This window comes from Prunus persica, chromosome G8 (assembly GCF_000346465.2).
Source record: "Prunus persica cultivar Lovell chromosome G8, Prunus_persica_NCBIv2, whole genome shotgun sequence".
Classification (NCBI taxonomy): Eukaryota; Viridiplantae; Streptophyta; class Magnoliopsida; order Rosales; family Rosaceae; genus Prunus; species Prunus persica.
The window spans coordinates 15,734,740-15,754,939 of NC_034016.1; the positions used below are offsets into that span (position 1 = coordinate 15,734,740).

Below are 20,200 nucleotides of genomic sequence, written 5' to 3' on the forward strand. Positions count from 1 at the left end.
CTTTCGAGTCAAAAATTGAAATTGCTGCCTGCCTGCCGCTGGTTTTCACCTTCCAACCCACCTTCCTTATTAGTACCACGTTTGCTCCACTCTGCGACTAATCAAATCAAACTCTTCCTTTCTCTTCAATTTCTCAAAAGACTATTATTCCCTTTTTTGGGGTCCATCTCACACTTTCAAGACTAAATCCAATAATGCTAAATGTACCATCTTTATGGGTTGAATGTTGATCATATATTTTCACGTGTATGATATGGTCATGTCTCTTGTTTCTTGTATAGGTGAGTTTCGTCGTTATATTCGTGATGAAAAGTCTTTATGTATAATCTTATATTTAAGATTTTTCTAAAACTTACTTACTATACGTGTCGAGACATGATGTGATCAACGGACATCTTGTGTTGGTGCTACTTCTATAATGAGTATGAGTATATACGCTCATGTCAATGCACCTAAAGTATTTTATGAAAAATTACACCTAAGGTGTGCCCTAAATATTGTGATTAGTAAATGGGGTTCCTTCAATAAACTTCTTTTGATAAATAAAATATATTTGTACAAACAAGTAGCTATAATTTTTAGTTTTAAGACCAAGTTGGAACTGGGGTAATACTATTAATACCCAAAATAATTAATGGCCAGCTAACAAGATATATATGAAGTGTTCCGTATTTCAATTAATAATTAGTTTGTACGGCCAGAAAGTCGGTTTTCATGATTGAAATTGATCATCTCTGAGTCTAATCAAGTTTTGTGGTCTTAATCTAATAACCGACCAAGATGACTAATTTAGACGTTTGAAACATTCGTCCGTCATTCACTTATTAATCACGAAATTTAATTTAATTTATTTTAATTTTCACCTCAGATCGCTTCTGCAGACCAAACTTTGCTCTCCTTAATTTTCTTCTGTATCAGTATTTTAACCCTAGTTTCAGTATTTTATTTTGAATCAGAACATGTTCTTGGTTTCCATTCTTGAACAGAAAACAGGAATTAATGTCCACCAAATTGGAGTTTGTGACTTTGTCTGCAAGATTAATTAGTTGCTAACAAAAGAAGGATCACAAGCATATGCAAGCTTCCTAGTCAGAAGCACCTCGAAAGCTTGGATTAAAGAACTGTAAAATACTTGTTAATCTTTGTTATACAACTTAATTAGGTCCTGTCGTCCAACTTGTGTTCTAATAAATAATTTTTTTTTGCAGAACAGTACAAACCTAGAATTTTCCTTGCAACAATTTTTTTATCTGTTGTACTTAAGACTACCTGAATTGTTTATTCATGCAAGTAGGTATTATTGTCCAACCAATCTGCTTCCGGTCTCCCAAACGCATGATTTATATGTTGTTCAATAAATAATAGGTATTTAAATCCTAATATTTTCTTATCCGACAGTCTGACATGTTATGTATATTATTAAACTATGAATCTTTACAATGCACAATAATAATGTGCGGATAATAACTTACGGATGTCCGTATTTTAATTAATTAATTTGATGTATGCCCCTCCCCCGGCCCATGATATATGCATGCATTGTGTTTTAAATTTAGCTTTGTAAAGCCAAACATCTTTAGTACGAACTTATCGCTATTATCTGAAATGAGTGAGACAGAAAGAGAGAGCTGGTCAGTCTTATGTTTAATCAATTCAGAGCAAACATAGAAATGTATTATGATAATAAAATAATGATGTAAGCTGAATTTAGCCTAATGATGTATACTAATTACTGTTTCGTGGTCCCTTTTTTATTTCAAATATGGCTGAACAAACAAATTGAAAAGAAAAGCTCCTTTACGTGTCTCTATCTTTTGCAGCCTTGCCAGGGCATAAAGTTGTTGAGAAGTCAAGGTCTCTACAGCCATTCTTTTTCCATGAAAACCTAACACACAAATAAAGCAAACCCTATTTCCCCTTCCAGTCCAAACTCCTTGCCACACCATTTGACTATTAAAAAAAAAAACCTCCTAGATGAGGAATTGGATAGAGCATTTTAGATTTTGTATGCCCCCAAATTTTGACACCGGCCAAAACAAGCTCTTCAAATCCGGCAAGAAATTGTGGCGTGTGGCTGTTGGTTCACGGCACCGCAATATAATTATTGGTTTTTTATTTCCTCACATAGTGTGTTGCATGCAAAGAGATATAAAAGTCTATGAAAATTAGTTACTTGGATGGCATAATTTGGAGTTTTCTCAACAACTTTGATTTTTTTTAAATTTTTTTTTCCACAATTTCGTGAGCATTCTTCATTCATATGGTGTCTGCTGCGATTGGTCATCCCGACCGACCCAAATTTGCAAAATGCATGCACAATATTATATTCGATTTAATTAATAAAATTATGAGAGAAATTATAAAATATTACAATAATACAACAACGTCATTACAGAAGAGGAGGAAGAAAAAAAGTAAACTAAATTCTAAAAAAGATGCTGAGTTTGTGGGGTGTATAAAATACATGTGGAAGACCAACAGGAAGAGGATGATGAAATGTCGGCAGAGACGCATTAAAAAATATCAGAGATTCTTATTATTATTTGACACGAAAATGAAAAGATTCTCATTTTTATTTTATGATTGTGACGGTTATTAGCAGCAGTCTCCCTTAAGTTATAGTAGTTCATGTGCCCCCGTTGATTAACATGATTAATTTCTTTTTCTTTTTTTATTATGAACGATAGTAATTTTATTGATAACACACGATAACCCGAATAAGAATATGGTAAACCAATTCTACTCGATTTGTAAATTATGAAATTTTGTTGCGCGCTTGCATATATGTAATATATACACGTGAAAAGAATTTGGACCTTTGCTTTAGTGTCTGTGTCTCTTTCAATTAAGAGACAAGAACTTGGAGCATCAAACATAATATAGATAACTGTTGCACATCACACTGACAGTGGAACTGCATGAATATGAATTGAATTTGAGTTGAGAAAAAGAAGAATGCATGCACATGAAGATGCAGCTTAATCTTATGCCTAACTTTATTAATTTAGCATATTTGTTTTTTTGTTTAAAGTACTTGAGACAATGAGACTGTTGGAGATATAATTAATGACAAAATTAATACAACAAACAAAAAGAAGATGAAGATGGATAATCACCAAATTTGCTTTTTCGTACCCTTTTTGTTTTGTGATTTGCATAATGACTCACGTGGCAATTCTTTTTTGTTATTAAATTTTTTTTTTTTGGGGCCTGCAACAGGAGAAACTGCCTGGTGTGCCGGCCATCCATCGCTGTCCATGCCCAACATTTTACCCCGGAACAGTCCGCGTGGTTGGCTGACGCGTAGGACCTTCCAAAATATATGCACACTCCCTTACTGAGCCTCCGAAATTACGAAATACCCAGCTCAAGGTCTCTCTCGACCCCTTTGGCTACGCTGACATGGCGGTGACCTAACCCCACATGCCTGCCTCATTTCAAGCCATGTCTACGTGTTGTGGGCCCCACTTTGTCCCTCTTCTCCCAGACCACCATTTGGTTTTTACTTTTCCACGGCTCTCTCCGTATTTCCCATCGTCGGCTTCGCCCCCCTCCCGACCCTCCGTGGGCCCACCTCTCAAAACTCCCGCCTTCCTCCTCCCTCCCTATATAAATCCCCCAATCCCACTCCACAATCTCACTACACCTACCTAACACACAAACAAACTCCACACTTCTCTTCCTCTCCTTCTTTCTTCACCTTATCTTCTCCGTTCGAATCAACAAAACACAACACGTAATAAAACTCTTCCTTCTTCCTTCATTTTAATTGACAATCTCGCACTTCAAAATCTTATCTTCAAATGGCCGTCGACTCTTCACTTTCTCCACTCGGGCCACCGGCCTGCGAGAAAGACGCCAAGGCGCTGAAATTCATTGAAGAAACAACCCGAAACGCCGACCCCGTGCAAGAGCGGGTGCTGGCCGAGATACTGGCCCGAAACGCCGAGACTGAGTACCTCAAAAGATACAAACTCGGCGGCGCCACCGACCGCGAAACGTTCAAATCGAAACTGCCGATCATTTCCTACGAGGATCTCCAGCCCGAAATCCAACGCATCGCCAATGGAGATCGCTCTCCTATCTTGTCAGCTCATCCAATCTCTGAATTCCTCACAAGGTAATTAATTAATTATTTCAAAATTAATCAACTCATGTAATTAATTTTTCTTAGTTTGAAAATTAATTATTTAGTTATTTTGCATGGAAAATTACAGTTCTGGGACTTCAGCCGGAGAGAGGAAGCTCATGCCAACAATTCAGGAGGAGTTAGATCGCCGTCAATTATTATACAGCCTTCTCATGCCCGTCATGAACCTGTAAGTTTTTTTAATTATAATTTTTTACATAATTAAATAATTAAAATACGCGTTATAATAATAATAATAATTTTAAATTTTTTTCGAAGACTGAATTTATTTTTTAAATGGTGAATGGAACAGTTGTGTGCCTGGACTGGACAAAGGCAAGGGCCTGTACTTTCTGTTCGTCAAGTCTGAAACCAAGACGCCGGGCGGGCTCTTGGCCCGACCCGTTCTCACCAGTTACTACAAGAGCGAGCACTTCAAGACCCGCCCGTACGACCCGTACAATGTCTACACGAGCCCCAACGAGGCCATTCTCTGCCCCGACTCGTTCCAGAGCATGTACGCCCAAATGCTCTGCGGTCTCCTTGAGCGCAACCAAGTCCTCCGACTCGGCGCCGTTTTCGCCTCGGGTCTTCTCCGGGCCATCCGCTTCCTCCAGCTCAACTGGCAGCAGCTGGTGAACGACATCCGAACCGGAACTCTCAACCCGAAAATAACCGAACCTAATTTGAAGTCCTGTATGGACGGGATTTTAAAACCCGACCCGGAGCTGGCGGACTTCGTGTCCAAACAATGCGGAGATGAAAACTGGGATGGGATTTTAACCCGAATATGGCCAAACACCAAATACCTGGACGTGATCGTAACCGGAGCAATGGCTCAATATATTCCGACCTTGGAGTACTACAGCGGCGGCTTGCCGATGGCTTGCACTATGTATGCTTCCTCCGAATGCTATTTCGGACTCAATCTCAACCCGATGTGCAAACCGTCCGAAGTTTCCTACACCATAATGCCAAACATGGCCTATTTCGAGTTCCTGCCTTACGATCCCAACTCGGCGAGTCGCGGCGATTCGATGACGACTCGACTCGTTGACCTGGTCAACGTCGAGGTCGGGAGAGAGTACGAGCTCGTCATCACCACCTACGCCGGGCTGTACCGGTACAGAGTCGGCGACATCCTCCGAGTCACTGGGTTCCACAACTCGGCGCCGCAGTTCCATTTCGTACGGAGGAAGAACGTGCTGCTCAGCATCGACTCGGACAAGACCGACGAGGCCGAGTTGCAACTCGCCGTCGAGAACGCCTCGAAGCTTCTCCGATCCTTCAACGCCAGCGTCGTCGAGTACACGAGCTACGCCGACACGACGACGATCCCGGGGCACTACGTGATCTACTGGGAGCTGCTGGTGAAGGACTCGGCAAACTTGGAGACCGAGTCGGTCGACTCGGTGATGAGTCAGTGCTGCTTGGCGATGGAGGAATCGCTGAACTCGGTTTACCGACAAGGCCGAGTCGCGGACAACTCGATCGGGCCGCTAGAGATACGTGTGGTGAAGAGCGGCACGTTTGAGGAGTTGATGGATTACGCGATCTCGAGAGGGGCGTCTATCAACCAGTATAAGGTGCCGAGGTGTGTGAATTTTACCCCGATTATGGAGTTACTGGACTCTAGGGTGGTTTCTAAGCATTTTAGCCCATCTTTACCGCATTGGACCCCAGAAAGGAGACGGTAAAAAAAAAAAAGGGAAGTCAACGAGGTGTCCTTCTAATATAAATATAATAATTAATTTTTTTTATTTGGGATATTTTTATGGGTAGGTTCTTTTTTCTGTGGAAAGATTTAGTTATATATGAAAAGTGTAAGTTGGATTAGGACGTTTCAAGGGTCAGGTTTTGTAGTTTGGTTCAATTCACTCGTGGAAAGAATGAAAATGTAACTTTTCTTTTCAAGGTGTTTGTTCATGAATGGTTGCCTTCATAGTCACTAGCTTTTGGTTTTGGACTTATGTGTCATCATCCATTCAATTCAATGCATTACACATTATGACAAAGGCCTCCACATCTTTGCCTAACAAATTGATAAGGAAAAGTAAAGGGTATTTGGCATATATATAATGGGTTGGTTCCCAAAGTTTAAGACAAGAGAGATTTAAAAACAAAGTTTAAGACAAATGTTGTAAAAAAATGATTTATTTTTTTCTTTTTTTAGTACAAGCAATTGAGAATGGGGAATTTACACAAATATTCATTGAGTGTCTGAGAGTTTTGAACTTCTGCCCATATAGGTAAAGACGGAATAACTCAATTATACTTCACTAGTATGAAAAAGAAATTCTTAACTGGATATGTCAGTGGATATTCTTAACATTTAGGTTGGGCAATTAACAATATATATTGTTGGTACCACATGGTTTTGGCATCACATTAGTCCACTTAAGATGCTCACATTAGTTATACACGACAAAAATACTATGAAGATTCAAATATAAGATCTATAATTTGTAAATTAAAATTATCTTTTACTGAATTAGACCATGTTCACCTCTTTTTACATTCTTTGCACAGAGAAGATATTATTTAATTACCAATGGTGATCGAAAAGGAAAGATAGAACTTAGAAAAAGTATGCCCCAACAAAAAGTATAGAGCTGCGTGGCTCCTTGCTCGATATTGGTTGGTAATTAAATTAGGCTTAAGAAAGGCACACGCCTTATGTCAATCATGAAATTATATAATATTTTTACAGTTTTACTCAAGCATTTGTATTTTTTTAATATGGATTTGCTATCACCTGGCAATGAAATAAAGTGAGTGTCATTTTATGCTGTTTTTGAAATGCACGCTCTTATCACGTGGGTCTTGTTCATGGAAGAAAGATAATAACAAGGTTAATATTCTATGCCTTTGTTGTGGGTCACTATCGAAGTTCACCTTGTTCAAAATCGATTGCTATTGAATTGAAGTGTATATATATGCAGGCAGATCTGCGGTTTTAATTTCTTTGTAAGGTAATGATAAATAATTTGATAAAACAATGATATATAGATTTCGGATATCAAATTGATATTGAGAAAGAGAAAACCGAGCACAAAATCTTAGATTCAAAAATAAATATTCTTAATTATTTAAACTACAAGGCTCAAACACAATTATAGATAAATTTATATTCTATCAGAAAATAAATAAAATCAAGACCCACAATTGGGGACACAAATGGTTGTGTGCCCATGTATTTGAAGATGGACCACAGGGCTCATGTGGCTTTGGCTCAATCACAAGCATTAGCTTGGATTTTATCAAGTTCAAACCACAAGGGCAAGCAGATGTGAGTCTCTTACCCATGCAGTCAAATGGGGTTATCAATATAATGATACAACAAGTTGACCTCTTCTGCTTAAATTCTAAGACCAATTGGCCACAACAAGAACCTTATCAACTTACTTCAGTACCTAAATCTAATGATAAGTGTGTTTGGTGTATCCAACCATATCACTTAATTTAAAGTGCTCATTGAAATGAAACTACGATTAGCCAACTTAACTAAGTTCTTGTTGCCTTTCACTTGCTTTTCACATGGTCGTGTCGTTTTTCTCTTTGCCTTATTTGCTCACATTACATGGTCAGCTTTAGCCAATACTTAAACATCTATCACACTTAGATTTTGTGTCACTCAATCAACCTTGATGATATGCTATAAATTAAGTGGTTAAATTATTAAAACAGTTTAGATTTAACAAAATACATGTAAATGTAGACAGCGACAGATTTATGAATTTTTTATGCAACTGGCAAAATATAGAAGTTCAAAACATTTACCAAATCATGCTGCAACAGTACCACCAATCATGTGTATGTTATAATTTCTATATTGAAAACAAAGATACAACGACAAACCAAAAATGAAGATCAGTAAAACCCAAAATTATAATAATCAAACAATTAATCACACCATGATTCATTCATGAACACCAAACTAGCCTATCCTCAAATAAAATATAGAAGATATTTTACATACAAGCTTTTCCCCCTCCCTATCCTCTTAAAGTATTTTTGTCAAACGCCTTACCCCATTGCAATATACTCGAACATAATTTCAATAGAGATTTTGGGGAAATAGTATCCACTCCTCCTTAGGTGAATATGCCGCGTGTTAATGAGAGACAATTTGATTGCTCCAGAAAAGCCGAAGTGGCAAACTGATCTAGACTGTTTCCTCATACCTGGTTATAGTGTGTGATGTTGATTTGATTTGATGCATGGAAAGTTATAAGGGCACGCACTATGGACCTATCACAAAGGGACGCGTGTACACCTCAGAAAGGTTTAAATGGCTCTTGCATATTATTTAGTCAAATATATCCTTCCTCCTTTTTTGTTGGCATCAATGGCATTACGAAGTAGATACATTATAGATAAGTTGTGCTGAGTCATTGAATGCAAAGCTCAATTTTTTGGCTGTCACGTCTGCAAACAACGGATTCCATAATCGAAACAACTTAGATAAAAAGCTACATGATTCTCACTTATTTTTTAATCTTTAAGCATTTAAGTTGTTTAACATGATATTAGAATTCTAGTTTCGAGAAGTTTGAAATATGATTCTAAAGCTGTAATTTATGTATCCGTTTATATTTTTAAATGTAGAAAAATGTTATTAATTTGATTCATACTATTGTTAATCGATTTCTTGACAGTTTATGACTTTTGTAATTTACATTAAAAAGACTCAAAACAACATGTTTATGGGCACAATTCCGAACTCGGATCCCAAATTTTTATGGATTTTGTTGTTTCGACGAGGCAAGTGAACATTTCATTTTCAACTAACAAACTAACAAACTAATGATATGTTGATTTTATGCAGAGCAATTCGTCGTCCAAATTATTCATTGCTTGAGAACCCAACCCAATATTGGTAATGGAGAAGGTTCGAAGCCAGCCCATTATTATAAAATAAATAAAATAAAAAAAGAGAAAAAGAAATAGGCGGGTTGGCTATTAGACGGGTCGACCCGAACGTTTGGTTTCTTGGGTTCATGGTTTTCGTGGTTGCTGTTGGTTAAAGCACGGGGGCTTGGCACTTGGCAGAGGAAGAAAGAAAGAGCGAGAGAGGAGAGGAGAGAGAGAGAGAAAGGTCAGTGGTGCCGTGGTGAATGTTCTTTCCATGGCGACCCTTCCCTCCTTCGTCTCCTTCTCTTCTTCTCTTCCTCTACTTCCTCTGCGCCCTCCTCCTCTTCATCCTCTTATCTCCTCCACCACGACCTCTAACCTCAAACCTAGAAGATTCTCAGGCCTAGTTCTCGCTTCTTCCTCCGCTTCTCCTTTTGACGATCTCAGCTCCAGAAGCAGCTCGCGCCCAATCCAATCCTCCAAATCCAAGGTCAGCTATTATTTTTCTCTCGAATTTTAGCTTAAGTTAACTTGGTTCATACTGTTAATCTAGAATTGCGGTTAAAGAGATGGAATTTAGACTGAATTGGCAGTGAGTTCAAAGCGTTGGTGCTCATAAAACTCTGTAGATTGGGGGTAAATTCTATTGATTATATCACATCTGTAGAGAGAGAAGTATCAAGTTTTAGAAATTGATAGAATGATACCATACTGCTGTGAATTTGTTTAATTAAACTAGTTTCGAGTTTTTCGATGAACTTGCCTATCATATTTGCATTTGTGTGTTTCGACAAACCCCCAATGCTTCAATGACATTTAGCTCCATCGCACATATATTTCTTAACAACAATCTTGTCATTTGTTTGATTTGCCCATTCTTTTAGAAATCAGTTCTCTCGAATTTGATACAAGAGATAGAACCATTGAACGTGAGCCTTATTCAGAAAGATGTTCCACCTACTACCGTGGATGCCATGAAAAGGACGATTTCGGGCATGTTGGGATTACTTCCATCTGATCAATTTCAAGTTCTTATTGAGGCCTTATGGGAACCTCTATCTAAGTTGTTGGTTTCTTCAATGATGACTGGGTATGTTAATCTTCTATATCCAATGCAACAGTTTAGTTATGTTTTGTAATTCTCCTTTTCGGCTGTTCTGAGAGAGAACTCTAATATTGTTTGGTCAAATTGTTTGCTTCTCTTCCATTAAGGTCTGTATTTAGTTTTTTTCACTCCTTAGCCAATTACAGGTTTGATGTTAGTGGTTATTTGATGCAATGGAACTGATACTCAAATAATTAGCTAGTTAAAATTGACATACTATTAGATGTTGTTACTTAAAGTATGTTTGTATTCATTAACAACAAATGTGAATCAAAATTCTGGAGGTGTACTTGACATCCTATAGAATTTCTTCTTTAATTGCAGGTATACCTTAAGGAATGCTGAATATAGGCTTTGCCTAGAACGGAATTTTGATATGTGTGACACAAAACTTGAAAAACAAACACCAGAAAATTCTGAGGTTGATTTGCAAGGGATGTTGCTTGAAAGTGCAAACATAATCAAATTTCCTTCAAAAGATGAGTTTTCATCCAAAGATGGAGAAGTTACTGAAGACTCATTGGAGAATATTGATATTCAAGGTCTTGGTGAAGTGTCTCCTGAGGCTCTACAATATGTTCTTCATTTGCAGGCTCATTTATCTTCTGTCAAAAAGGTATTCAGTAGCATTTTATGGAATCTTCCAATGTAGGAAAAGAAGTTCAAGTTAATGACATGAATTTGTTGGGTTTCACGATTCATTCAGTGATCAGCTCAGCTTATCACGCTCTTATGTGGAAGCATCTAAAGTAATGTTCTGTTTTGCCCCATGCTTAACTCCAGAAATGGTAAAGTGATAGGCACTTGTTAAAAGCATTGAAGAACAAGGGTGGAATGGAAGTGTTAGCCTCAGCAAAATTGTATTTAGAGATCACGTGTTTACTAATTCAATTGCTGGGTTTGGAAGTTTTGTTGGCTGTATGAACGAGTCATTGTTTAGTGCTAAAGTTGATGGGATGCCAATGGTCATCCCATGTACAGCAGAGTGAAATGATGGGTTTGCGCAATATCGAAGGCCATAATGCTGTCTTTTATGCAAGTCCCAAGTTTGTACCACAGAACCAGAAAGTTTTATCATTTGCTTATACTGATTGAATTTTCTTCTGATAAAAAATCAGTCTTTTAATTGCAGTTATCAGAAACAAAATAAACCATGTATGTTTTGAATTTCTTTTCTATTTCCAAGTGAGTTTTCATTGGCATGATTGAGATTTTCTCCATTTTTCAAAGGAATTCTCATGTTTACCTTTTTTGTTTTCTTGAAGGAACTCCATGATGTCAAGAGACAAAGTGCTGCTCTTCAAATGCAACAGTTTGTTGGAGAAGAAAAGAATGATTTGCTGGACTATTTGAGATCGCTACAGCCAGAAAAGGTTTCCATTTAATACAACACTCAAAAGTTATTTTCTTAATTTGGTCTTCCAAATAGTAGTTGAATTCAGCATTGCTGATGGTGGATCTTTGTGCATAGTCATATGCTAGTGATCTGGGGGTAGGTACTGCAGGCTTTACATTAGATTTGGTGATTATTAGCCTTTTAATGCTAGCTCTTGTACACCAGTACCATCCTGCAGTGAATAGTATGTCTTTGGAGCCTAATGAAACTTTTTGCTCTAGGGGATTTACCCTACAACCTTGATCAATGAAGTTCCTCGTAATCCCCTTTATTGATAAAATGACATAAGAAAAAGAAGTGAAATTAATAACAGTTGGTCAGACATCCTTCTTTCCTTTCCCTATTCTCTATACATTCAAAATGGTGTTAATGCTATTTGTTTCTTCCTTTTTCAAGGATCACATCATAGCAATTCCTAACATTTTTTGTTTAACTTGGAAAAAAGGTCTAGGTTTACTACTGATGTTATTTCAGAGTACCAGTTGCATTGCTACCATCCTACCATCGGAAAATAGTGTCTCGTTTTCCACCGGTTGATTGATTTCAAAAACTATTAAATCTTCATCATGCTCTAAACTCCTTGAGTAGCCAGATTAGGCCATCAATGCAATCCTTCACTTTCCCCCATCTTTTAAACTAATAATATATGCTGACGTGGTAGTCTAATTCATGTCCATGGATGTATAGGGATGATGTGGCTTTTGGTTAACTGTCGGACTCGTTGGACATTATCAGGTTACAGTAACATAATTCTACATTGATCTTTCTAATTTTTCTTCCTGTATATTAGATTGTACAATAGTTGATAATCACTACCAGATTTCCTCCTCCATGTTTCTCTGCAGTATGGTTGTGCTCTAACCTTGGGGTATTTATGGGTAAAAAAATTTCAAGTTTAGCTTCTTCTAGTAACCCCGGCTGGGCTGTTTCCGATTTATATCTTGTGATTGACAAAATAAACTCTGTGAACAGGTAGCTGAGTTATCAGAACCAACATCACCTGAACTGAAAGAAATAATCCACTCTGTTATCCACGGTCTACTTGCAACCCTTTCTCCGAAGATGCATTCTAAGGCACCTCCTTTATCTGATAATGCCTCAACTGGAGTATTAAATGTTGGGAGTGAAGATTGTGCTGAACTTGTTGAGAACACTTCACTTCAGTTTCAGCCACTTATTTCATTAACGCGGGACTACCTAGCACGTCTCCTCTTCTGGTTAGGCCAGCTCCTTTTTCTGTTCTTATTATGCTAAGGTTTTTTTTCCGTCCATTCTATTCCTTTTCTGTTGGGCACTTTATTGTGTGGTAATTTGGAATTTGACCCGACAAGCCATTATTCAATCCATTCTTTGTTCTATTACTTTGAAGATATAGTCCTACAAATGCTCCTGTCATCCATTTTCATTCATCCAGTTTTTTCTTTTTCTGAAGGTGCATGCTTCTAGGACACTACCTCAAAGGTCTTGAGTATCGGATGGAGCTGACGGAACTTTTGTCCCTGACTAACGATGCTGAAAGCGATACCCTTGATGGCAACCACATTGCATAAATGCTTGTCTCCCTTCTATCCATTTGTATATAGATGTGTTGATTAGTGCATACAAAATATGTTCTGTTCAATATGACACCAGAGCCTCAAAGTGAGGCATAATTGTATGTGTAGCAAAATACACTTGTGTATGGAATTTTCATTTGTATTCAAAATTGTATTATATAGTTCTTAGTTCAATTCATACAAGAGAAGGGAAGTATGGGTCAGTCTTGGTCTGATACCAATGATAGAACCTATCATTCTACCAAACTCAAAATATCTTAACTTAGTCAATGAAAGCCTATGTTATTCAATTAATTCAAGAACAGTTTCTGTTTCTTACAAGGATGAATAACTAATGAATTAATATAGTTGCTTTCTTACCAACCACCTTAACAAATTTAACGACTTCATAACCAATGGTCTTGTACCTTCTGCAAAAGACTTGATCCTCTTTGTTGACAGTCTTCTGGTTGGTCTCTTTGTAATCGGAGGAAGAATAAGTGAAGAATAACTGCACCAACTGCATCATTGCTGACCAAATCTTTCCCAATGTATGATGTCGTCATAATAGGAGTATCATATGCCTCCCTTCACACTTGAAAATAACCTTCAATCTAATCATAAACACAATTTATGTTTGCTAGCATTATAACCAATGGATTAATACATGGAAATCCATCAATTTGCTATATTAGCAAAATCAATAATGACTGGACAACATGAATTATTGCGAAGACTATTATAGCCTTAGAATCCTATCAATCTTGATTTCTTGTCTTTCACGTACTAACTTCATCGCTCCCAACTACTGAAATATGGCCAATTTGGTTCTCTCCAACACCTTACTTAATCATTGTGTTTACATGTAGTTTAAAAATCTAGATTCAACTCTGATTTGTTCATCTCTACAGTGCTCACTGCTCCCACTTTGGCATGGTACGCATTGCTATAACATCTGTAGTCACAGATAAAGTAATTCACCTAGCACATACAAATTGAGCATGAAAACTGTGCTGCAGACTCGCGGCAACAATTATGATCATGGCAAATAGACACATGCTTTGCTTTTTGTTAAACCTTGGCGGCTCAGAATTATAAAAACAACAAAAGTCTACCATGTGGCATGCATTATACATTTGGTCATGTGGAATCTGCCATTTATAGCAAAAAACACACACACAAACAAAATGATTCCGAAAATTGTTAGAACTTGATGGCTAAACTGTCTAGTATGACATATATTCAGTAGCAAAGGAGGAGAGGGAAGTATTACAGATAGATAGGCGAGTTCCGATTTGATTTGAATGTGGCTTCAAACCGGATACGATTCAAATTGGTTTCGTTTTTCAAACTGATAGTATAATTGATCCAAATCAATCTATTTACGGACTCGTGGATTGATCATTTTTCTTCATAAGCAATTAAGAAAATATTTTATATTACTACATATTCTTCATGTATCAAATTAAGTACATACTCTGAATTGAACAAAAGTTGAGAAAACTTTTTACTGTTAAAAGTGCTGACATAAGAAAAAGAAGTGAAATAAATAAATAAAAATTGACACCAATGGATCATAAGCCCCGTTCAGTCAAAGATGCTCCGGGCTTGAAGCCTAAGGCTCCACACGTGTGTCAGCTCATCGTGCTAGGCGATTAAGGTCTCCAAGCTCTCGGACGTTTTATCTGTGACTTCTCATTCCCTTCTTTAACAAAACTCCGAGAAAAAAAAAATTCCCATCAGAATGGTATACAAATTAGCTTTCTTTTATATATATATATATATATATATATATCGAAAATTAGCTTTCTATTAAGAAAAATTATTAATTAGGAGCAGGATTGGGACATGATTAATTAAATGCTTATGTTGACAATAATGAAAAAAATAGATATAAAAATACAACAATCAATATGTCCAATTTGGTTCTCTCCAACATCTTACTTAATCTTTGTGTTTACATGTAGTTTAAAATCTAGATTCAACTCTAAATTGTTCATCTCTACAGTGCTCACTGCTCCCACTTTGGCATGGTACGCATTGCTATAACATTTGTAGTCATAAATAAAGTAATTAACCTAGCACATACGAAATGAGCATGAAATCTGTGCTGCAGACTCGCAGCAACAATTATGATAATGGCAAATAGACACATGCTTTGCTTTTTGTTAAACCTTGGCGACTCAGAATTATAAAACCAACAAAAGTCTGCCATGTGGAATCTGCCATTTATAGCAAAAAAACACACACACAAACAAAATGATCCCGAAAATTATTAGAACTTGATGGCTAAACTGTCTAGTATGGCATATATTCAGTAGCAAAGGAGGAGAGGGAAGAGTATTACAGATAGATAGGCAAGTTCTGATTTGATTCGAATGCGGCTTCAAACCGCCTACGCTTCAAATTGGTTTCGTTTAGTATAATTGATCCAAATCAATCTATTTACGGACTCGTGGATTGATCATTTTTCTTCTTAAGCAATTAAGAAAATATTATATATTACTACATATTCTTCATATATCAAATGAAAGTACATACTCTCAATAGTTGAGAAAACTTTTTACTGCTAAAAGTATTGCTATAAGAAAAAGAAGTGAAATAAAAAATAAAGGCTTTTTATCACAAATGGTCCCTTAGGTTTGCAAAATTATTATATTTCGTCCTTAACGTTTTTTTGTGACACCAATGGTCCCTAAGGTTACTCTCCACACATCAAAATGGTCCTTGCCGTTAGCTTCCATCAAATTTTATGTTATGTAGCTGACGTGGCACGTGTGTAGAGCCCACACATCCAATAATATACATCCATGTGGCTTTAAATAAAATATATTATATTTTAAATATTTTAAAACTTAAAATCCAAAAAACAAAAAAAACCTGTATCTTCCTCTGCCGGCGACTCCTACCCACCCTCGTAGACCTACTCTGCCTCTCTCTCCCTCCTTTTCCTCCCTTCTCTTTCTCTCTCTCCCTCATTTTCCTTAATTTTTACAGGCTAATCTACTATAGCTTGATGTAGTTTCTGCATCAGGAAGTTTCTGCGTCTACCATAGCTTGATGAAATAAACGCTTTGCTCTTTTTTTGTTTGACCAAAACCTGCAAATCAATGAAACCCACAACCAAGGAAGATCATTCGCTTCAGTTTTTAAAATAGAAGCTAATTATTTTTGTTGAATTTCTGCACTCGTTTTTACCTAGAATCTGTCTCTGGAGCATTGGAACCAAGATCGGGCTTGGCATAGTTGCAGTACACTTGGGTCCTTTTTTGTTTGACCAAAACCCACAAATCAATGAAACCCACAACCAAGGAAGATGAGGGAGAGAGGGAGAGAGGAGGGAGGAAGAGGAGGGAGAGAGAGGCAAAGAGTGGGTCTGCCAGGGTTAGAGGCGCTGGCAGAGGGGGAGAACGTACAAGTTTTTTTTTTATTTTATAATTTAATTTATTTTAAGTTTTAAAATATTGAAAATATAATATATTTTATTTAAAGCCACATGGATGTATACTATTGGATGTGTGGGCTCCACACACGCGCCACATCAACTACTTAACAGAAAATTTGACGGAAGCTAACGACAGGGACCATTTTGATGTGTGAAGGATAACCTTAAGGACCATTAGTGTCACAAAAAAACGTTAAGGACGAAATGCGATAATTTTGTAAACCTAAAGGACCATTTGTGATAAAAAGCCAAAAATAAATAAAAAAACATGACACCACTGGATCATAAGCCCCGTTCAGCCAAAGATGCTTTGGGCTTGAAGCCTCAAGGCTCCACACGTGTCTCAGCCCATTGCGCAAGTCTCTCGGACGTTTTATCTGTGACTTCTCATTTCCATCTTAACAAAACCCTGAAAAAAAATAAAATAAAAATAAAAAATCCCATATCAGAATGGTATACAAATTAGCTTTCTAGTTTTTGTATATATCGAGAATTAGCTTTCTATTAAGAAAAATTATTAATTAGGAGGAAATGATTAATTAAATGCTTGTGTTGAAAATAATGAAAAAAATAGATATAAAAATACAACTACATACAACAATCAATTTTATGTTACAATTTTCAAAGTGTACATACATAACAAATTTTAAAAGTTACAAGCAAAGAACCCACTAGTGTAGTGGTTTGGAGTATTTAATCTCTCAGGCAAGGTCCTGGGTTCGAGTTATAGCATCCGTGTTGTGTGTGTGAGTTTAATATGCTATCCCTTGAAAGGGGCTTAAAAAAAAAGTTACAATGGAAAGCAAGACAACAAGTAATATTATTGAAAATAAAAACAAAATTTTGAAATTTTTATATATAGAGTACAAGTATAATACATTATCTTAAAATACTGATATATTTTATATTGGTTTATTTATGTACATACGCTTTCAAACTTGTCTCAGATTAGTTACAATGGAAAGCAAGACAACAAGTAATATTATTGAAAATAAAAACAAAATTTTGAAATTTTTATATATACAGTACAAGTATAATACATTATCTTAAAATACCGATATATTTTATATTGGCTTATTTATGTACATACCCCATGTGCTTTCAAACTTGTCTCAGATTACCACATGTGTTTGCAAACGTCTCAAAGTACCCCCCAACCTTTTAAAAACCATCTCAGGTTACCCGTTCCTTCAGTTTTTTAGACGTTCCGTTACTGTTCACCCGTTTTTGTGTTTGCTCCTGAGGTGGAAGGGCGAAGTTCCCCACTGGCTTGGAGACCACTAGTTGGTCGACAAGTCAGCTTTCTTTGGTGTGTGAGCGTGCCACTGCTAGCAATGTAAATTCTAGCAGACTTATTTTTAAAGTGGATAACTTGCGCCTCAAGTTACTGACTTCTAAAACAACTGATTGTGAATTTGGGTGAGGAATATCTCCCAAGTAAGTTCTTTTCTTGCCTCAGACTGGTGAGGACTTTCATAATTTATCTCAGTATCAAATAGTCGTTCTGGCTAGAATAGATAATAATAAAGTAGATTGTTTTAGGCGGAACTGCCTTTTACGAAATTAAGAAGGGAGAAATCAACTCTAGAAAGATAAAGAGATGGTTGGAATCCCATTTCTGCCTGGATGGAAACTTCTGATCCGGGCTGGACTGAGTATGTCCGTGCTGGACTGTGCTGTCAACAACTTCAACTGCTTGGCCTTCAGCTGTAAATCGATACCAAAGTTCAATTTTGGCAGAGCTTTAATCTACTTCAAGCCTTGGGAGGCTTTTGAGCGGGCAGATCTGCAGCTTCTTCAGTTTGAAGGGACAGAAGTGGCTGTTCTCGAGAATTTAGCAAGCTGGGACTGTACTGCAAAATTTGTTGAGATTTTCATATTTGCGAAAACTCGAACTATGTTTGTCTTGGCTTTTGGTGAACCAAATTTGTAACGAGAGGGATCTCGTTTTCAGAAGACTTATTTTCTAAGTATGAACTTTGGAATTCTGATCTAAAGCTGTTTTTCTCTTGGGATCCAAGTGAGCTTTTGATTGTTTTCTTGTTTGTTTTTTTTGATTGATTGATGAATTGAGTGTCCTTTTTTTCTTTGCCTACTTTCGTTTTTTATAAGAGATCCTCCTAAGGAGGTAATTTTTAATCCTAAATAATGGGCGGCAAAAAGATCTCTTATAATGTAAAGTAAGAAGGGTTTCTTATCAATCAAGGCAGATAGGTTCTGAGCAGTCACCTCCTAAAGCAGTCCCCTCCCTGGTTTCCTGGGTAGCAGCTTTCTAATTCAACCAACGCTACCGTCTGTGTGGGCTTTTTTTTTTTTTTTTTTTTTTTTTTTAATGGGGGTTTGGCTCTTTTTCTTTTGTATTTTCTGAATGGTTCCCTGTTTCCCGCTCTAATTTAGAAAGCGTGATCCGTGAATTCCTTGGGAGATGGTGTATTGATTTGGAGCAAAATCTCGAACACAGATGGGTTTTTTGATCTTCAATTGGCAGTGTTTCAGAGACGTCCCTCTCACATTTTAAACTTTAGTTGGAATTGCTGACTTTTTCAAAGTTGAGGCAATCACGTGGGTGTGTCTTTGATCCCTTGGGTTTGAACCTAACAAAAATTACGGGCTGATCTTTGAAGCCCATTTCGAAAGTTTCCACATTTGGGCTTTCTTTGGGCAGAGGCTTCGTTTTCAACATTTCTGGTGTGAAGCCCAATCTGTCTGGATCCTATTTTTGTTTTTCTCAAGTCTTTGGGCTGGGCAGACAATTTTATCATGGGCCTGTCTTTCGGACTTGGGCGTGCCGAATTTGGGCCCAAACAGTTACGAACGTTGGGCCCCACCTCGTTTTAACTTTTAACCTCTTCGAATAAGGATTTCTCAGTTCTAAGAAAGGAGGTTTGCCATATCAATTTCAGGTCTGAAATCTTCTGTGATTTTTCATTTAGAGGCATCTTTTGTTCAATGTGATTTGTCATAAAAACATAATATAATTTAATTTTTCATATGTTTTTTCTCATTACATAGTTGAAGAAGGAGCACTGGAGGGCAAGTTGTCATGTGCACATTGTGAAGCTTGATTGGGTTACTTCAATTGGTCAGGTAGCCAATGCAGTTGCGGGAGTTGGATCACTCCTGCCTTCCAGCTTCATAGAAGCCGTGTGGACGTCAGCACTGTCTAACATCCGTCAAGGCAAAGCTTGAGTTGAGCCCCTATCAGGATAAAGTCTCCAAAACCCCTCTAAGCAATCGACGAAAAGGATGTAAGTTTATGGAGTTTCTCATACCGTGTACCCAGATCAAACTTGAGCAGCTGCAGCTAGAGAAAATGCTTCCTTGATCTGTGTTATATGAGATTTTGGGGATTCGGATTTTGTTTTTCTCATTTTCCAATGCGAACTTAGTTTAGGTGCTGAAAATTTCAGACCATAAATTGATATGGAAAACCCAGGTTTCTTAGAATTGAGAAACCCTTATTCGAAGAGGTTAGAGGTTAAAACGAAGTGAGGCCAACGTTCGTAACGGAATGTTTAAAAAACTAACGGAACGGGCAACGTGAGACGGTTTTTAAAAGGTTATAGGGCACTTTGAGACATTTGCAAACACATGTGGTAATCTGAGACAAGTTTAAAAGCAAAATGAGCATGTACATAAATAAGCCTTTTATATTTGAACATCACTGGTGAACCATCAATTTTTTAGTGGAGGTGCAATTTTGGCCAAATTGAGCAGAAGTGCAATGTGTAGCACC

At 37.2% G+C, this 20,200-nt stretch overlaps 2 protein-coding genes and 1 long non-coding RNA gene across 3 annotated transcripts; 2 read left to right on the forward strand and 1 right to left on the reverse strand.

Moving 5' to 3' along the window:
* On the forward strand, window positions 3,624-6,092 carry LOC18768891 (probable indole-3-acetic acid-amido synthetase GH3.1). Its single transcript, XM_007199701.2, has 3 exons — window positions 3,624-4,120; window positions 4,218-4,319; window positions 4,443-6,092. The coding sequence occupies exons 1-3, from the start codon at window positions 3,804-3,806 to the stop codon at window positions 5,824-5,826; spliced, it is 1,803 nt and encodes a 600-aa protein (XP_007199763.1). The 5' UTR covers window positions 3,624-3,803; the 3' UTR covers window positions 5,827-6,092.
* Window positions 9,160-13,333, forward strand: LOC18768134. The gene is made up of 6 exons (XM_020570395.1): window positions 9,160-9,473; window positions 9,868-10,073; window positions 10,413-10,704; window positions 11,354-11,461; window positions 12,457-12,701; window positions 12,917-13,333. The coding sequence occupies exons 1-6, from the start codon at window positions 9,258-9,260 to the stop codon at window positions 13,032-13,034; spliced, it is 1,185 nt and encodes a 394-aa protein (XP_020425984.1). The 5' UTR covers window positions 9,160-9,257; the 3' UTR covers window positions 13,035-13,333.
* Window positions 15,833-16,972, reverse strand: LOC109950735. Its single transcript, XR_002273034.1, has 2 exons — window positions 16,218-16,972; window positions 15,833-16,119 (listed from the first exon to the last, which is right to left on the reverse strand). It is a non-coding gene; the product is annotated as an uncharacterized LOC109950735 (long non-coding RNA).

Coding starts and splice junctions, on each gene's coding strand:
- LOC18768891 (XM_007199701.2), top strand. CDS start 3,804: ATGGCCGTCGACTCTTCACTTTCTCCACTCGGGCCACCGGCCTGCGAG. Junction 4,121..4,217: donor ATCTCTGAATTCCTCACAAG/GTAATTAATTAA, acceptor GGAAAATTACAG/TTCTGGGACTTCAGCCGGAG. Junction 4,320..4,442: donor CTCATGCCCGTCATGAACCT/GTAAGTTTTTTT, acceptor TGAATGGAACAG/TTGTGTGCCTGGACTGGACA.
- LOC18768134 (XM_020570395.1), top strand. CDS start 9,258: ATGGCGACCCTTCCCTCCTTCGTCTCCTTCTCTTCTTCTCTTCCTCTA. Junction 11,462..12,456: donor GATCGCTACAGCCAGAAAAG/GTTTCCATTTAA, acceptor CTCTGTGAACAG/GTAGCTGAGTTATCAGAACC. Junction 12,702..12,916: donor CTAGCACGTCTCCTCTTCTG/GTTAGGCCAGCT, acceptor CTTTTTCTGAAG/GTGCATGCTTCTAGGACACT.